A 20,412-nucleotide genomic window follows, 5' to 3' on the forward strand; every position below is an offset into this window, starting at 1 on the left:
CACAGTGCTGAAAGAGAGACTAGTTGCAGAGTTGAAGAAGGTTCTGACAGCTCGCAACACTGTTTCAGACTTGCCGAGACTGTCACAGTTCTGAAGCAGTTCAGTTACAGCAGCAAGTGAGGGGTTCTGGGCTGGTAACCGACCTGAAACTAAGGGCTCTCCACCACTGTGCTATGCAGACTTCACTTGAGCTTTGAGTACTGCAACTGTAAAGAGAGTTCTCCCCCTTATGGCTACTGTTAGGACTGCTGAGATCAGTCCTCAACTAGGTCTGTCCTATACAGACCTCTCTTAGTAGCTGAATAGCTACTATCTACTAGAAACAGTCTAGTAGGACATCAGCGTCTGGGTCTTACTTCCCTTGCGCCCTACAACCAAGGGAAACCCTAGGTTTGAACCTTGTTTTGTTCTCCTACAACCCTAGGGTTTCATGGCAGCAACCCAGAAAAAAAAGAAAAGACCAGGAAGGTGCTTAATGCTCTGATACCATGAAAGCTGAGGTGCTGTAGCTGAAGCAGTAGAAGAGAGGAGAAGACCAAGAAATGCTGTGAATGTCGAACTGAACTAACCCAGTCGACAGTACTATTATTTATATTAAAGTACAGTACAATGTTACATGAAATGATTGGGATGCCCCTGATTAGTGATGGGACACCCAGACAACTTAAAAACACTAAACAGACTTGGGCCCATTAACACAGGCCCAGTACATAACAACTTAAACTCAAATACAGGCTAATAAGAACTCTTATCAGCCGAACCATCAATACATACAAAACCTTCAACCTAACACATCTTTTAGCAAAATACGAAGAAAAAGTTTGTGGTAAATGTTATATCTACCATGTACATTTTCTTCATTTAATATTAACCTTCCAAATCTACCACAAAATTTTTGTAAGTACCTAGAAATAGTCAAAATATTGCCAAACTCTGAAGCCTACTACCTGGGTATTTTCTATGTTAAAGAGAACACTTGAATTTATGGACTTCAGTTGTATAAACTTCGTTTCTTCCTTCTGAATATAGGACTAATATGGATTTGTTAAAATGAAACTTTGATTTTAAGTTTGTTTTTGTCAGTTCTCTCAAGACACCAGCTTTAAGAAGTAGATATATATACAATTAACTTACATGCAACTTTATTACTGATACTCTGAATTTGTCAATATTGAAACAGGAAGATGGTATTGATTTAGTGACTATCATCAAGGGTGCTAGTTTTTATCGTCGTAAAAGACACATTGACTATGTTTCAGACTATGTGCCACCAACTCCTTTTGAGTTCAAACAAGCATATGAATCATACAGGTATATGATATTTCAAGGGAAAAATTAAGTTTACAATGTTTATGTTCTTAAGTATTTGAGTCAAGAGAAATATGAGGTACCTGTCTGGCCTAGCAACTCATTGTGCTAAACAGGCATGGATGTGGGACTTCCACTTGATGGGTTCCACTATAGAGTTCTTCTAGGCCATGGAACCAAAGCTTGAACTGATTATGCAAGTCCTAAAATGGACAAAAAAGGATGCTGATGGAAACAGTGACAGGATCGTTTCAATTGGTCAGAATTCTATATGCTCAGATCAGCAAGATGGAGCAGGATGGACCCATTTTTGGACACATATACCACCCAGTCAATAATAGACTATTGCCTGTACTCTACCAGACAAGTACCTTGAATTTCCCTGTTTCAGGACTTTGTAATGATTGCATGTTGATCTCACTACTGCACAATTTCGGTGAATCCTAGATGGCTTGATATAGCTGTTAGCCCTGTGATGCTCTCAACTTTGGAGAATGGGAAAATTGTAAGGGGTCTTGCAGGGATTCCTTGCAAAGGACCAGTTATCATTGTCGGATATCACATGTTGCTGGGTTGGGAATTGAGTTCGATTATATCCAGGATGCTGATGGAAAGAAACATTCTTGTGCGAGGGATAGCACATCCTTTGTTGTTTGGCAAGGCCTTTGAAGGAATCCTTCCCGATTCGTCAGCAAACGACATATACAGGATTATGGGTGCAGTTCCTGTCTCAGCCACAAACTTCTATAAACTTCTGTCTACAAAATCTCATGTCCTACTGTACCCAGGGGGTATTCGTGAGGCTCTTCATAGGAAGGTAAAAACTTTATTCATTCATCTTTCTGCTTCATTAAGATCGCTGATGTACTATTTTATTTTTTTCTGAACTTAAGGTACAATTCTAAGCAAATAAGATTTCAAAAAATTGAAATTTCTTTATCCTACCGTTTTCCCTTGTTCATTAGGCTAAATTGTATGGGGAAATGTTTCAAAATGAAGGTGTGCATGTGGGTGTATCATTCCTATCGGTTGTTACTGAGAGTACCCAATTCTTCTTGTAACTTAGGCTCAGCTTGGGAAGAGTACAAATACAAATATGTACAGTGCAAAACCTTGTATTTTGTATTTCTAAACCTGTATTTCCACTGATTGATCAAAAAAAGAAAAACCTGTATTTTCACTGTACATATTTGTATTTGTACTCTTCCCAAACTGATCCTTAGTTGCACATTGATAATCATTACACTATGTTTAGCCAAGATTAGTTCTAATACTTGGCTTCTCAAACTTTTCAGGGCGAGGAATACAAGTTATTTTGGCCAGACCAGTCAGAGTTTGTTAGAATGGCTGCTAAATTTGGAGCCAAAATTGTACCTTTTGGTGTTGTTGGAGAAGATGATGTTTGTGAAGTAAGTAATGAAAATTCTAGGTTCCCCTTGTCAGCTGTTAATTATCTGATTTTGTGTATAAGTGAGCCATAGAATTTTCAGAACATTGACTTGCCACACTCTGCAGAAGTCCTTATGTAAGTGGGCCATAGAACGATTTTACCCTACCTCTAATCTTCTAATCCATATCTACCATTTATATACCTAAAACAATAGGGTTTACCACTTGTTCACTAAATACCTAAGATGCTATGTTTTTTTTATCAGTTTTATCTTTCATTGATAACAGAGAGATTAATATACAAGCTAAAGATTGCATAGGAAATTGCAATCTCCAGCAATCAGTTACAGTTCTGCCCAATACAATGAAGATCTATTTGCCCCTTGTTTTGCTAGGATATCCGCCATCTCATTTGCATCCCTTTTAACCCAACCAAACTGAGAGTTGAACTTCCTTGCAAGTGTGTCAATTTCTCTGAAAATAAACTTGAGCTTCCAAGGTGCTGATGTGATGTTTTTGGCCCAAGAGATGACCAATAGAGAGTCTCCTTCAATTTCTAAGTCTGTTGTTCCTATCTGCTCAGCCATCTTTAGACCTTGAAGTAGGGCTAGAGATTCAGCCTGTATCGAGTCACCATAACCTATTGGTCCAAAGTAGAGTGCCACCACCACACCCAGATAATTTCTAAAGACACCCCCTATGCCTGCCCTTCCAGGGTTGTCAAGAGAGCTCCCATCGAAATTCAGTTTTAGTTTGTTCCGTGCTGGTGGCTTCCATTCCATCCTTACAAGAACTTTGGGTACATCTGTTTGTGCTATTTCAGCCCAATTCCTTAGTATCTCATTCGTGGAGTAGTTTCTAAAAATTTCCATGGTCTTCACCCAATGTGCAGTTCTGATTTTTATGGCTTCAATAACTTCCTCCATTGTTTTACTTTTTCCTGAAAAGATTCTCAGGTTTCTTTCCTCCCAAATAGTTCATACTGTAGCTGCTCTCACTGCCTTCCATATACATTTTCCCCTTTTCTTCCGTTGATACAGGAAAGAGGGGCTGAATAGATTTACCACATCCTGTGGGGGAGCCCATCTACATCCAAAGAGAGAACAAACAACATTCCAAATACTAGAAGAAAAAGAGCAGGATAATAGTAAGTGGGTTAGAGTTTCACCACGTCCCAAACAAAGGGCACACACATGAGGAGAGAGGCAATTGTTTGGCCTCCTTTTCTGTAGCACATCACAAGTGTTTACCTTCCCTAGGAACACTTCCCAACAAAAAGCTTGTACTTTTGGAGGGATCGGTTTAGTCCAAATTTCTCTAACTGGGAAGTTCACCCCCATAGGGTTAATATGAGTGAGAAAACCAAAGAAAGAAGCACAGGAAAATAAACCATCAGAAGTTGGGGACCACACTCTACAATCAGCTATAGATTGGTCCAAGTAGACCCTCTCAAGTGTTGAAATCAACAGCACTAGAGACTCACACTCATTTTCCCTCAACCCTCTTCTAAAGCCAAAATCCCAAGAGATCCCTGATTCTGAAAGCACACCAAACCTAGCAACAAGTTTGTTTTTATAGTTTGATAAAGAGTAGAGGTCTGGGAAATTGAACATAAGAGGCACATCCCCAACCCAAAGGTCTTCCCAAAATAAAACATTGTTTCCACAACCAACATCAAACCTGATAAATTGAAGAAAAGTTGGATATACCTCAAAGATTGCCTTCCAAGGAGAGGATGGAGCTGCATTGGGGGCTAATTTTGCATCCCAGCCACTATCTGCATCACCATGTAAGCTTTTAATGACCCTGTGCCACAACCTTTCTTCCTCACAAGGGAATCTCCATAGCCATTTCCCTAGGAGGGCCTTGTTTCTCTTTATTAGGTTCCCTATACCTAATCCACTCTGGTCCTTAGGTAACAAACTTTGCTCCCATTTCACTAAATGATCTTTCTTTTCTTCACCTGGCTCCCACAAAAAGTCCCTCATAATCTTCTCCAATTCCCTAGCTATTTTCACCGGGATCTTAAAGGTGGAAAGGAAGTAAGTGGGAAGGTTTGCAAGGGTTGATTTTATCAAGGTGATTCTTCCCCCCAAGGAAATATAATTTCTCTTCCACATTGCCAACTTCTTCATGAATCTCTCTACCACCGGTTTCTAGAAGCTTTCAGCTTTCGGATTCCCACCCAAGGGCATTCCTAAGTATTCCAGAGGCCAATTTTTCATTTCAGAACCTAGCAGATTTTCCATGGCTTGGATATCCCCCCCTTCAATGTTGATTCCGGCTACACAGCTTTTTCCCCAATTGACATTCAATTTGGAGACCTGCTGAAATTCATCCACCAATCTTTTCAGATTCCTTAAACTGACTTCATCACAGCTTTCACAGAAAATAATTATGTCATCAGCAAATTGCAAATGAGACACCACCACTTCTAATCTACCCATTCTCCAACCTTTAAACTGGTTTTCTTGATCAGCTTTGGTGATTTGTCTACTCAAAACCTTAGCCACAAAGGTGAATAAGAATGGAGATAAGGGGTCACCCTGTCTTAGTCCTCTTTTAGCCTGGAAGAAATCCTTTGCTACCCCATTCATCAGAATAGAAAATGTGCTGAGCTAATACATTCTTTAATCCACATCCTCCATCTTTCACCTAGCCCCATCTTTTCCATTAAATTCAACAGGAAGGACCAATCCACCATATCATAAGCTTTTTCAAGGTCCAATTTACAAATCAAACCTTTGTCACCTTGTTTTCTCTTAGCTGCCACACACTCATTTGCCACTAAAATATGATCCGCAATTTGTCTCCCCTCTACAAAAGCTCCTTGGTTCTGAGAGATAATATAGGGTAGTACAGTCTTCAACCTACCAGCCAAGACTTTAGCAATACCTAAGATGCTATTGTCAAGTTTAACTTGAAAGGAAAATAATTTAAATACAATTAACCTACATATGATGGGAAATAAATTCATTATCATTTTTAAATGTTCTTAAATAACATAAATAAATTATTTTCTAGCAAGGGCCTTGAAAAAATCCCCCTTGACAAAACTACTTAGAAATAAAGAATGTCAAAGTAGAGAATTAATCCTCAATTGAATTGATTTGAATTGCATGAATCATATAAATCGTAAGATTCATAAATCAAATCATAGGATATTATTTTTACATAAAAGGATTCAGACATAAGATTCAAATCAAAACCCATGGAATTCATGGTTCAAAGTGTGAATTGTATCAGAAATCAGATTTTGACAACATTGTGCCAGGTTCCATTATTTATTTATTTATTTTTATGATTGTCTTTTGTGATTAAAAATCTTTAAGTTTTGACAGTGCAAATTTTATATTTGTTGGTTATGTTCTTGTTTAGCATGTCCTTAAAGCTTTTAAAGAAGCTTTGAACCTTTCCAATAACAATGATTTGGTTTTCAAACTTCAAAGGGAAAACAAAGCTTGTATGAGTCACAGAAAATCCAAACAGGTTACAAATTGTAGAAAAACTGGACAAGTTGTATAGGTCAAATCAGTTTTCAATCATTAACAATCCAATAATCAACGCAAACCAGATTGATGGCTGGGTTCTGGCTTTCTGGGTCAAGTTGCCAGTTTGGTCCTGGTTTTACCATTGTTTCATCCTCCCCATGTAAAATGGTAGGAGGTACTTAGGAAGTGATATTTGGATTCTTCATTGTCAAAACCCAACAGCTTCCAACTTCTGGTGGTCCAGTTTTTCCAAGCCTACTTTGTTTACTTTTTCTATTGAACTTCCTTATTTCACTATTCTTGGTGAAAGAAGTAAGAAAAAGGCATAAACAGTATGGCAATTTAGACGAGTGAAACAAAGTGAGTTATTTAATGAAAAAATATGGGTATCACATAAGATGGTTTAAGAAGGAAAAAAAGTGGTTTAGAGCCATTAATTATACAAGAAGAGCTAAGAAAATTGGAATAGATATTAAAATACCAAATACTCAGTTGTCAGACACTGTTCAAACTATGCAATATGGAGCCAATCAGAATTTGAGATCTCTCATTAATGAGAAAAATAAATGGTTAGTAATGATCATATTTATTTGTTTTTTTGTCCTCGAAACACATACACTTCTGTCAGACTGTCAGGTCCTTCGTACAACTTTTTGAGTATACATACTCCTTGCTCTTGTAATTGTATCTCATTTCTTGACTCTTCATGCAACTTACATACAAAACTTATTATTTTATCACCGCAAGACAATAGAGGTATAAAATGGGCCAGGCCAACCATGGCTAACATTAATAATATGTATATAATATGTGCATGTGTGTGTGTGTATTTTCCTCAATAAAAAAAATTCAGACCAGCACAGGCCCAGGTCCATGCTGGCCCCCCTCCCCACTCTGGCATGCTGCACGAGAAAAGTGGACCATGCTAGCCCAACATGGCCCACATTTCCCAGAATTTTTTTTTTCATTCCTCTTGCAAATTTATAATTGTATATTAGAAAGTGGTACTTAAAAAAGTATCCAAAGGTAGCCCAAAGTGAACAAAAAGATCCTTCTTGGAAGTACATATCAGATGGTTAAGGGCCACATATGTTTATCTGAAATATGATTTTGCTGTAAGATAATCAATATCGTTGTTGATGGATGTTGAGCAAAAGAAGAAGAAGAAGAGAAGAGACTGCAGACTTAAGGCCTCAAAAGAACTGCTTCATGCGAGTGAAGCATTTGTATTTATACTATACTGGCCGTACAATACAAGAGGTCTACAAAATTACAAAAATACCCCTGTGGGCACTAAACCTGTGTACAGTATATACAATACATCTGTCAACACTCCCCCTCAAGTTGGGGCAATGATATCAATCATGCCCAACTTGTCACAGAGATCTTGGTGTTTGGAATGGTTTAGCCCTTTTGTAAAGATGTCTACTAGTTGGTCTTCAGAGCTGATGTATGGAGTGCATACTTCGCCTGTGATGATTTTCTCTCTGATAAAGTGCTTGTCAACTTCAATGTGCTTTGTTCTAACATGTAGTACCGGGTTAGCAGTGATACTTATAGCTGCCTTGTTGTCACAGAGTAGAGTCATGGGTTTGTCCACTGGAAAACCCAATTCTCTCAATAGATTCTTTATCCACATACCTTCGGCTACTCCGTGTGCCATTGCACGGTACTCAGCTTCAGCACTGGACCTAGCTACCACGGTTTGCTTCTTACTCCTCCAAGTAACAAGGTTCCCTCCTACAAAGGTGCAGTAACCACTAGTAGAACTTCTATCACTTTGAGATCCAGCCCAATCCGCATCTGTGTAAATTTCAACTCTCAAATGTCCATGTTTCTGGAATAATAAGCCCGCACCCGGGAACTTCTTAAGATACCGCAGTATTCTCTCCGCTGCTTCAAGATGAGTGGACCTAGGTGCATGCATGAACTGGCTGAGGACACCAATAGCATATGCTATGTCTAGACGAGTCATAGAGAGGTACAACAATCTCCCTACAAGCCTCTGAAATTGCTTCACATCCTTAAGAGGTTCACCTTGGCTGTCACTTAACTTATGGTTGGGGTCAATGGGAAAGTCAGTTGGCTTAACCCCAATCTTTCCAGTGTCCTTAAGCAAGTCTAGGACATATTTCCTTTGGGAGATGAAGATACCCTTTTCTGATCGGGTAACCTCAATTCCAAGGAAGTATTTGGCAGGTCCTAGATCTTTCACTTCAAACTGAGTGGCAAGGAAGCCCTTCAAACTTTGAATTTCATCCTTCCAGTCACTAGTAACAATTATGTCATCCACATATACTATTAGGGCAGCCATTTTACATTCTCCCCTTTTTACAAACAGTGTGTGATCTGACTGACATTGCTTGTATCCCCTCTGCTGAACTGCAGTATGAAATCTGCTGAACCAAGCTCTTGGTGATTGCTTCAGCCCATATAAAGACTTCTTTAACTTGCACACTTTCTATTCATTTCCTTGAGCCAGAAAACCGGGGGGTTGAACCATATAAACTTCTTCTTCAAGGTCACCATTCAAGAAGGCATTCTTGATGTCGAGCTGATGTAGATCCCAATTCAGATTGGCAGCAAGAGAGAAAAGTACTCTAATAGAGTTCATTTTGGAAATAGGGGCAAAGGTTTCTGCATAATCAACTCCATATACTTGAGTAAAACCCTTTGCCACTAAACGAGCTTTATACCTCTCCACGGTTCCATCAGCCCATGCTTAACAGTGAACACCCATTTACATCCAACTGGATCCTTTCCCTTAGGGAGATCAACAAGTTCCCATGTGCCATTCTTGTGAAGAGCATCAATTTCTTCCTTCATGGCATTTGTCCATTCTGGTACTGAGAGAGCTTCTGCCACATTCTTGGGAATAGGGATACTGTCAATGGAGGTAAGGAAGGCACGAAATGAAGGTGAGATGTTCTCATAGGAAACAAAGTTGGAAATGGGGTGTTTAGTGGTGCACAACCTAACACCTTTCCTGTGGGCAATAGGAAGGTCAAGATCATTAGCAACAGGGAGGTTAGGACCATCATTGGGAGTCAAGTTACCTGAGTGAGTATGATCTTCCCCCGAGGAGTTTGATGGCACTTGAGGTACAACTTCTGGATTCTCCACAGCTCTTGAACTCGGTTGGCCTTTACGACGATGAGAAAAAACACGGAAAGGTGGAGGATCAGGAAGAGAAGGGGGAGAAGGATTAGGAAGAGGAGGAAGCTAAACCAGTTTCTCCTCATGCCTACACTCCCCCTGAGGAGAAACAGGAAAGAAGGGCTCATCTTCAAAGAAGGTAACATCCATGGAGACATAGAATCTCTGAGAAACAAGATCAAAGCAATGATACCCTTTCTGAGAGAATGAGTAGCCAAGAAATATGCACGGGATAGCACGAGAGTCCAATTTCCCCCGGGTGGGAGATAGGTTTTGGACAAAGCACCGACAACCAACGAGAGGGCATTCGGTTAATGAGGTATGTAGAACAAAGAATAGCCTCAAGCCAAAATCGTTTGGGAACATTCATATGAAGTAGTAAACCCCGTGCCACTTCAAGAAGGTGTCGGTTCTTCCGTTCAGCCACACCATTTTGTTGTTGCGTGCGGGCACAAGAGCTCCGATGAAGTGAGCCATGTGAAGCAAAGAACTCCGTGAGGTCACTATGAAAAAACTCTTTTGCATTGTCTGACTGAAATATTTGTATCTCGGTCTGAAATTGGGTGAAGATCATCCGCTGAAAATCTTGGATAATTTTTGGTACTTCCTCACGGGTTCGCATTGGGTATACCCAAGTGTATCTGGAATAATCGTCAATGAAAGTAATGAAATACTTGTAGCCACTCTCAGAAGGTAAAGTAACAGGGCCCCACACATCAGAATGCACAATGTAAAAAGGAAACTCAGATTTACTATTTTTTTTAAGGAAACGAGTTCTACAATGCTTGCTTAACTGACACGTTTGACAAGAGAAATCAGAAACAGACACTGACTTACACAGTTCTGGAAAAACAACTTTCAAGGACTCAAAAGACAAATGACCCAGGCGACAATGCCACAAATACATTTTACTCTTTCTGAACTGACTCATAGACTCTGTAACATGAAGGCCAGCCGTATTCTCCAGCATATAGAGTCCACCAACGATATGTCCCCTACCAATCGTCCTCCCCGAGGCCAGATCCTGAATCACACAATAGGAAGGGAAAAAAGTCACAAAACAATTTAGGGAATTTGTAACACTACTGATTGAGAACAAATTCATAGGGAATTTTGGAACATGAAGAACATCAAAAAGAGAAAGGCCGAGGGGAAGAGAGAGAGTTCCTTGACCAGCTATGGAAGTGTATGATCCATCAGCTAGTCTCACTTTATCTCTTCCAGAGAGAGGGTGATAAGTTTGAAAGTAAGAGGACATACCAGTCATGTGTTTTGACGCTTCAGAATCAATGATCCATGGAGAGTCAAGGTTGTGAGAAGCAACATGGAAAGCTGTGGCAGGATTATCTGATGTGGATGCAAAGGAGGTGGTGGGAGGAGCATCCACCTGGCGAATTGCTCTACCATAAAGCTCCAAATGGTCACGGAAGGAGTTTACAATATCCTCCCTTGGGTCAGATCCAGAGTAGCTATGTTGGCCATGTGGTGTTTGAGTCACAGTAGAAGTGGAGGGCTGATTCTCCCAAGTAACCATGTTGGCCATGTGGTGTTTCTTGGTACCTTGTTGCCCGGGTCTTCTAATTACATCTGAGCCTTGCTTCTTAGGTAGATCCTGAGCCCACTTTGGTTTCCCATAGAGATCCCAACAAGTATCTTTGGTGTGTCGGGGCTTCTGACAATTAGTGCACCACAATTTTTCCTTATCTTCTTCTTTCTTCTGGAGATCCCCTCTCTTGGAAGAAGGTCCACCACTAGTAGAGGTACCCCCCTTTGCCGTCAACACAATTGCATCCCCTCCGGTGCTGTTCATCAAGTTTCTCCTGCTCTCTTCAGACTGGACAAGAGCATAGACCTTCTGAATTGAAGATCCTTAGAACTTAGAATTTGTACTCTGATGGATTCATAGATAGGATTGAGACCATGTAAAAAAGCAAACACTCTTTGTTGTGAGACAAGTTTCTTATACAATTTTGCATCTTCATCACACTTCCAATCAATATTTTGGTAATGGTCCAATTCCTTCCAAACAGTGGTCAAGTCAGAGTAATAAACTGATAAACTTCTCTCCCCCTGTTGACAAGTAGATGAGGCTGCTTGCAGTTGATAAATCTTGGCATAGTGTCGAAGTTCAGAATATGTGGATTTTGCATGTTCCCAAATCTCATTTGCAGTTTCAGCCCACATGAAGTTCTTCCTTATTTGCGGTTGCATGGAGATCAAAAGCCATGACATAACCATACTATTCTCTTGATCCCATCTATCATGTTCTGCATTTCCAGAAGGTGGTTCTTTGATTCTTCCATTTATGTAGCCTATTTTTCCCCTTGCAGTTATGTATAACTTGATCCCTCTTGACCACTCTAGGTAATTTAACCCATCAAGAGGAACAACAGCCATAGGGAAGGATAGGTCACTGCTCCCACTCATTCCATTCAGCATTGTGGAGATTCTGGATGTAGCTGAATCTTCACTATTCATGATTCTAGGTTTAGAAATACACAAAACCAAAGGCACACTGCCTTACAGAGCTGCTACAGTCCACAACTAGGCACTTGCTGATTTTCGGTTTCACAGAGAACCAAGCACAAACACTGCAGCTGCAGTACTAGATTGTATGACCTACACTTTGTAGGAGTCCACAGAACAATATACGAACACTGCACTTGCAGTGTAACCAGGTCTGAATGACCTACAGTTTTACAACTTTCATGAAGCTCTCTTAGTAGGAACAGCAATACAAGTGGTGGTTCACCACACCTAATCGGCTGATATCCACTTTCCAGGGCAGCCGAACAGTCACTTAGGGTTTAGGGTTCATCAACAGTCCCTTAGAGAGCTGAATAGAGCAACACACAATCGGAGGAGGGGAAAAAAACAGTCGAACAGTCCCTACTCAGATTTTAGGACATTAACAGTCCATCGAAATAGTGCAAGAAGAGAACCATAAACAGAGAAACTTCAGTTCAGTACCTAGGTCACCTGAACTGTGAATAGGTAGTACACTCATGGGCTCAATCTTCTCTGCAGGCCAGAACCCTTCTTCGTGCATCTGAGATGGTTTTCTACAGTCTTCTTAGCCAAGCAACTCCAGTCACCAGCACCTGGGCTGGAGGATAAAGAAGAAAAAACTTGTAGCAGAACCCTTTTCTGCGCTAGGAAGTTGAACAGTCAGCCTTCTTGTAGCAGAACCCTACTCGGCAATGGAGACTAACTGCAGCACTAGAGAATGCTTCCTCTTCCTTGTCTTCGAGCATCAGGACTATAGCTTCTATGCAGCAGTGGAGAGAGACCTCATCTGGTTGTTTTCCAGGCCTGGTCGGTTCCGCTCTGATACCATGTTGAGCAAAAGAAGAAGAAGAAGAAAGGAAGAAGGAGAAGAGAAGAGGCTGCAGACTTAAGGCCTCAAAAGAACTGCTTCATGCGAGTGAAGCATTTGTATTTATACTATACTGACCGTACAATACAAGAGGTCTACAAAATTACAAAAATACCCCTGTGGGCACTAAACCTGTGTACAGTACATACAATACATCTGTCAACAATGGACTGAAAGAACATCATGGAACCAATAAAGAATCCTGTAGCATGTCCCCTGTGGACTTGGATAAATTCAGGAAATGTTGTGACATATAGATACTTTCATCTTGTCGGTTTCTTATCAAAAAAGGTATTATGTTCAATCCCAATTACCTCAACTATTCATCGTGACTCAACTCAATTCAGCCAAATCCCAACTATTTAGGGTGGACTACACAAACCATGTACTGTCAGTGTTTTCTATTAAGAGCCATGTAAATTGATTCAGGATTCATGTTCATTGGGTTTGGTTGAATTGATGCTCATTTTGACTAAGATATTGATCATTTATGTTAATATGAAACTTGATTTTTATCTTCTAATAAGGGGGAAAAGAGATGCTATGCTTTTCTATTTTTATGATTTTGCTACCAGGTAATATACATGGCTAACTTCCTGTGATTTGTTTGCATTTAAAATAATTTGGTTTATCCATATTTGGACTTTTAAAGTAAATGTTCATAATTGTCAGGTATTTATCGACTATGATGATCTCATGAAGATCCCTTACTTTAAGGCCCAAATAGAAGAACTAAATAAGCATGCTGTGAGGTTGAGGTATTTTTTCATAGTCTAATGAGTTTTTTTCCCTTGCATGTACTCTACTTTACTGGCATAAGTAGATCTTTATGATGCATCCTTTAATGGGTTTTCCAGTATTATCTATTCGTGGTTTTCATTCATTCCATGGGTGCCTGCAAAAACCTGGGAAAAAAATAAAAGCATCTAGAATTGGCTTCCTGAGCTCCAACTGAATTATGGGTTTCATGATATTACTATTGATAAATAGCAGTTTATCATAATTGACGAGTATAACAAAGTAGCTGACAAGGCCATGGTGCTTTATAACATTGCTTGCCTTGTCCAATCTTCACTACTAGATTCATGGCATTAATGCTGATACTTTATACTGCAATCTTTTTTTGTCAATCTTTATACTGCAATCTATTACTGAGCACGAGAAAATAACTTTTTTAGAATAATTAGGTAAATTCCTCGAAGTAGGCTATACATATTCACATTGATAAATCAGTGGATAAATAGCTAGAAAGAATTGGTCCAATCAATGATTGCAAGAATTAACAAGACTAATAACTTGTTTTGAGAGGTGAGGTGATGAATTAACCTGAAGCTTCCTCCTTGTGAAGTGCAACTTTTTTTGTTTTGATAAATAAAGGAAGAATGAAGTGCAACCTTCCACCCATACATTCAGGATATCCTAATCAATAGGAATCCAAGTGGCATGGAGAATTGTTGTAGATGTTAAGTTACAGGATTAGAGATTGAGAAATCTGATCAACCCAGCAGTTTGACACTCTGTTCTTGGCCACAATTTTTGAACCTAAAGTGTTTAATTACTTTACCATTAATGAATTGGCTCCATTGGGGCACTGCCCAACAGAAAAACCAAAGAGCATGTGCTTTGAGATAGCAATGGCCAAAGTACAGATAACATACAGGTTGGTGACAACTGACGAGTTGTTATTTTTGGTCTTTGGGCTATCATTGGATTCGGTTATTAACTTTCTGCTCTTTTTTAAATTAAATTTTAGGAGTGGTTTAAATTTGGTATATTTTGTTTAATTGTGTCCCGAGTGCTCTAAAATATCTTAGATCAAAATACAAAAATTAATTAGTATATTAGCTTTAAGTCGAAGCAGGAATTCAGAGTTGCATCTTCATTTTGTGAGAGTACTGAGTCATTTTGAGTAACTGTTCTTGCCATGCAGTCCTAATTTTGGTTTTTAACAAAGCTTTCATATTATATGTAGATTAAATCCAACTACAGTCCAAGTACCTTCTGAGTTGGTAGTTTGCTTTTAGTAGTAAGAATATCTTTAGTAGTGCCCCCTTTGTTGTGGCATGTCTATGAGCTGAATTTTCAGGATAGCAGTGAAAACATGAAAATGACAACATTTTAAAACGTTTGTTCTGAACATAATTATTACACCCCTTTGCTGTAAAATGTCCTCGAAAAAAAAAAGACGGTTCCAAATGTAATTCTCTTTCTTGGAAATGGGTAAAATTCAGAAAATATTTTTGCAATGCTTTTAGTACATCTATAACAGATTAATAATCCGTGTAGTGAACTCAACAATAGTGTGATGATAATCCTTATAAGAATTCATTTTTAATCTTAAAGGTGTCCTATTATAGGTTTTATAAATGACTTACTTTCCTTTATTTTAACAAATTTATGAAAAATTATTACACCCCTTTGTTGTGGCATGTCTATGAGCTGAATTTTCAGGATAGCAGTGAAAACATGAAAATGACAACATTTTAAAACGTTTGTTCTGAACATAATTATTACACCCCTTTGCTGTAAAATGTCCTCGAAAAAAAAAAAGACGGTTTCAAATGTAATTCTCTTTCTTGGAAATGGGTAAAATTCAGAAAATATTTTTGCAATGCTTTTAGTACATCTATAACAGATTAATAATCCTTGTAGTGAACTCAACAATAGTGTGATGACAATCCTTATAAGAATTCATTTTTAATCTTAAAGGTGTCCTATTATAGGTTTTATAAATGACTTACTTTCCTTTATTTTAACAAATTTATGAAAAATTGTTACACCCCTTTGTTGTGGCATGTCTATGAGCTGAATTTTCAGGATAGCAGTGAAAACATGAAAATGACAACATTTTAAAACGTTTGTTCTGAACATAATTATTACACCCCTTTGCTGTAAAATGTCCTTGAAAAAAAAAAGACGGTTCCAAATGTAATTCTCTTTCTTGGAAATGGGTAAAATTCAGAAAATATTTTTGCAATGCTTTTAGTACATCTATAACAGATTAATAATCCTTGTAGTGAACTCAACAATAGTGTGATGATAATCCTTATAAGAATTCATTTTTAATCTTAAAGGTGTCCTGTTATAGGTTTTATAAATGACTTACTTTCCTTTATTTTAACAAATTTATGAAAAATTAAATTATTTTGCTAGGGGAAATATGAAAGATTTCAAGAATCATTTTTCCCTTCACATCACAAACATTTCAAATGCCATTGATAAATTAAACATTAAGGACTAAAATTTCAGAATATTGTGAAAGCTAGAGACACGCACATTAAATAAATTATGCTCTTAAGTGGTAAGACCACCTTTCTTTTTCATTAATTGATTAATGCTTTCATTTTTTTGGAACTTGGTACAATATTGGCACTGGAAGGTGCAGCATTGCTTCTTTGTGTCTATTAATCTTGTCATTATTGATAAAAATGAGTTTTCAACCACCAGTATGGACTAGTCAGCAACACCAATAACATGATTATAGTATCTAGTACTCTCTTTGCTTGTCTCAGATTGTAGGGAGATTCTATGTTACACTCTTATCAATGCAGTGATCCTCTATTTCTGATTATTTTGATCTGAGAAGCTTATTGCCACTTATTTTGTTAATAGGACTGATGTTAGGGGAGAGGTTGCAAACCAAGACATTCATCTACCAATAGTTTATCCCAAACTACCAGGGCGTTTTTACTACTTGTTTGGAAAGCCAATTGAAACAGAAGGTATGCACCCATTATCTGAATGAGTATCAAACACCTTTTATCCTATCTTCTGCAAATTCAAGTGGATATGATTGTTTAAATTGGATTCAAGGGAAAAATATATAACAATAATAAGTTGATTGGTCTACCTAGGCCAATTAATTTGCTGAGCTGAGAAAACCGTGCTGATTAGCAGGTCAGGCCAGTAAATTAATATTAAACAACGTACGGTTTTCTCTAAACTGGGCTACTCAGCAAATACCCCTTAAATGGTCATTATTGTCCCAGGCAGAGAGGATCTTGCCCCACCTGTTCCCCTAATAACACATAACATTAGCTGAATGGCTGTCATATTTTAATGAACACCTTAAATAAAAAAGGATGAGGAAAATAACTAGAACTGTATTTTGTAGGGACAATTTTGCCCATCTTATTTGTAGTATACTAATTGGTTCTCCTAGATTTTGTCTTGCCATTTTTCCTCTAGATAAAAAGCAGAGTAAATTTTATTACTATCCCCTAACTTTTATAAGGTGAAAGAGCTGTCATTCCTTATTTGCATTGTTTTGTGTTTGAAGGGAGAAAACTGGAACTAAGAGACAGGGAGCGAGCTCACGAATTGTATCTAGATGTAAAATATGAAGTTGAAAGATGCATTTCTTATTTGAAGGAGAAGAGAGAGAAAGATCCATACAGGAATCTGTTATCCAGGCTATTGTACCAAGCTACCCATGGCTGTACATCTGAGGTTCCCACATTTGAGCTATGACTAGTGAATTTCATTTTTCATCTTCTTCACCTCGGGCATATTCTGAGATTCGCCCTCATTTTTTGCTACCATAAACGTAGTTAAGAATGAGTTTTACATGCACTATTATAATTTTATCAATCTATGACGTGGTAAATTGGGTTTAGGGCTCGAAATGGCACCAAGAATTCCTCTCGCTGTCCCTGTACTGTATTAAAGGGGCAAATTTGAGCCCAAAAATACTTTGATGCTTAGCTCGAATGACCCGTTCTTTTTAATTAAGATTTAATGGCTAATATTAAAATATTGAATAAGTGGACACTCCGGACTCTTCTACTTGGTGGATGGCTGATTGGTCACATTATCCCTCCAGTCACAGCAATATGGTAGGTTATGTAGAGAAAATCCTAATTTGTTGCTTTTAGTTGGAGCCTGGACCTGGAGGGTCAAATCATTCTAATGCGTTAATGCAAAGGGGCATTCTGGTTAATTTGTTAGAGAAAGAGTATTCATAATTTGGCAAGTGATGAGGTGTAAACATACCGGAGGGCCTGAATACCTGGATCTCAGGAATTAACATCCATTGTCAACCAGCTTAACTTTTGTTTTATTTTTATTTTTATTTTTAGGATCATTTATTAAAAATCTCAATGGATTTACCAAAACTTACCTATAGTTTGCGTTTTATTAAAACACCCTCACAGCTTGCAACTGGTTTATTTACCTTTCATAAGATGGAAGTGGAAAATGATGGTTTTAATCTTAGTGTCTGTTTGAACAAATTTAATCTACAAAAATATATAAATGGAAAGGTCATTCTTGCCCCTAATAAAACAAGGACAAGAACCCTTTTGGTTCAATTTTATTCTCTATTTGAAGAAGTAAAACACGTTGCAAACTAAGAAGCCAGGGATGCCATTGTTCTCCTGTCCTCTTCATTCTATTATTGAAACCAAACATTGTTTAACAAATCTGAAAAATCACATTGGTTCATTTTAAAAGCTTAATATGAAATGCTAGGATTACTTTCCGAATAAAATACCATAAGCCTAGCCCTTGAACATTTTCCACTCAGTGTAAATGGTCAAATTACACTAAATGATTCTTTACAAAAAGTCAATTAAGTAAATCAGTTGCAAATTATAGGGGGTGTTTTAGTAAATAAACCTTTTTAAATTAGGTTGAGGGTAACAGGATAGAGTAATTTTATCAAGGTATGATTAAAAGATGCAGGCTAGCTGTGATTCTGTGAAAATAAATACAATAAGAGTAAGTTAGAGATAGGCTCCATACTTCAGGATGGTTACACTACACTATATTTTGAAGTGTGACATTGAAGTACCCTGAATTTTTAAAAAATATATACTCAAGTCCATCTCTGTTAATCGATGTTACCGTGGGTGGTAAAATTACCTAACTGCCATTTACTGCGATGAACTATCAGATATGTTGACACAGATTGGGAGGGTCTCCGCTCCGATTTGTTACCTTCAACTAGGGATTCAATTGCTGCAATGGTCGAGGAGTTGCTATTGCAGGTTGTCACCTCTCTCCAATGTGGATTCCATAACCAGGTTCATCTTTGAATTCTCCATATCTGTACTCATAAGACCGCTATCTCGTTTCTCCACTGTTGGACCGTGGCTGAACCAATCTGGCTACCGTCAGGCCTAGACTGCTGTGGTGGTCCACCGTAGTTTTCATAACTAGGTTCATCTGTGAATTCTCCACATTGATATTCATAAGAACATGGTGGCAACCTCCATTGGTCGTCTGTAAAGTTCATATACAATAAAAGGTACAAACATCCATGAAATATAAGTTCATAACTTTTAAGCATTAAATAAAATAATAATCGATCAACTAATAATTATAAATATTTTACATTTCATTGTTTCAAGATGTAAAATTCTTAAAGTATTTAAATGACCAAATTAGAAGAAAGGAAACTTATGAGGAATCACCCATATAATTGATATTATTAGATTTATGATCAGCCAATAGTTTAAAAGAAAATAAACAACTTAATTGATTTGATCTATACAAAAAAAATAAATTAATTAGAAAAAGAAATGAAAATAATAACAAACTTGATATATTAAATTTAAAATAATAAAAAGAAAAATCCCACTTGATTTATTCAAGAGAAATTAAGAACTTGACTGGCCTTTTTTTTGCATTAAACCCTCTTGTAACACCAAGAAAAACTAATAAAACTTGATTTGCCCTATTGGTTTTTCATTTTTGTTCTTTTTATTTGGCCCATAATTATTGAAATGCTTTTTTACATATATTTTAAACTATAAAAATACATAAAATATATATTTTTTTATTTACTTTTAAATAATCATTGTTACTTGAGGCTTATACCTTTTTTTCGCCTCACACCTTGTAGCTTAAGGCTTACACTTCATTCTAACTAAATGTGAGACTTAAGCCCTGAGGCAAAATCTATGCACCTCACCTAGGGATGAATTAGAACCAAGTCAAGCTGAGCCAAAATATTTGGCTATTCAAACTCAGCTCAGCAAAAATATATAAAGCTGAAATTCAGGCTCAAGCTTGGCTCAAACTAGACGTGAGCTTGAATTCTACTTGACTTAGGGCTATGTTTGGTATGAAGGAAAAGGTAGGGAAAGGAAGGGAAAGGCAGGGAAACCAATACAAGATTTGTAAAAGTCTCCTACCTTTCCTTTCCCTACATTTTCCTTCAAACCAAACATACCCTAAGTTCATATGTTTGACCTCAGCTCAGCTTAAGCTCAATAGTGAACCAAGTTTAAAAATTAAAAATATATATAACATAAGCTAAATTAGGCTCATGAGCTTCACAAGCCAAGCTTCAATAGACTCAAACACAGCTCATTTAACAAACGAGCATATATATTAGACTCAAGCTCAACTCAAAGCTCAATTTAAACCAAACCAAATCGAACATTTCACAAGCCAAGCTTTAAAACAATGATCAGTCCAAATATTAATCTTGCCATTGATTTCCCATTTAGGGGGGTTTGAAATGCAGCGACTTATGGCTTTCTGAGGTGGGCTACACAGCCAATACTCTAAGGTTTGGTAAAAATTCCAAAAACCATATTGGCCGCATCAACCTCTTTAAGTATCTTATCCAGAGCTTCGAAGCAACTGAACCGGCTTAAACTGAATCTTCAGCACAGCCCTCCCGAACGGGCATTCAGTCATCTGCTTCAGCCTCTTTGTATATCCAGAGCGCTTTAAAGCAGCTGA

General features: G+C 37.9%; 1 protein-coding gene across 1 annotated transcript in view; it reads left to right on the plus strand.

Moving 5' to 3' along the window:
- Positions 1-17,345, plus strand: part of LOC104591807 (phytyl ester synthase 1, chloroplastic-like) — a 35,951-nt gene extending 18,606 nt beyond the window's left edge. Inside the window, exons 9-14 of the mRNA XM_010250845.3 lie at positions 1,181-1,311; positions 1,756-2,125; positions 2,604-2,717; positions 13,393-13,478; positions 16,333-16,442; positions 17,000-17,345. Coding sequence (XP_010249147.1) covers positions 1,181-1,311; positions 1,756-2,125; positions 2,604-2,717; positions 13,393-13,478; positions 16,333-16,442; positions 17,000-17,190 — 1,002 coding nt within the window. The 3' untranslated portion in view covers positions 17,191-17,345. The remainder of the gene's footprint in view (positions 1-1,180; positions 1,312-1,755; positions 2,126-2,603; positions 2,718-13,392; positions 13,479-16,332; positions 16,443-16,999) is intronic.
- Positions 17,346-20,412: the final 3,067 nt, after the last annotated feature.

The sequence above is a fragment of the Nelumbo nucifera genome, chromosome 4 (genome assembly GCF_055504915.1).
Source record: "Nelumbo nucifera cultivar China Antique chromosome 4, China Antique-T2T, whole genome shotgun sequence".
In the NCBI taxonomy this organism is placed as follows: domain Eukaryota; kingdom Viridiplantae; phylum Streptophyta; class Magnoliopsida; order Proteales; family Nelumbonaceae; genus Nelumbo; species Nelumbo nucifera.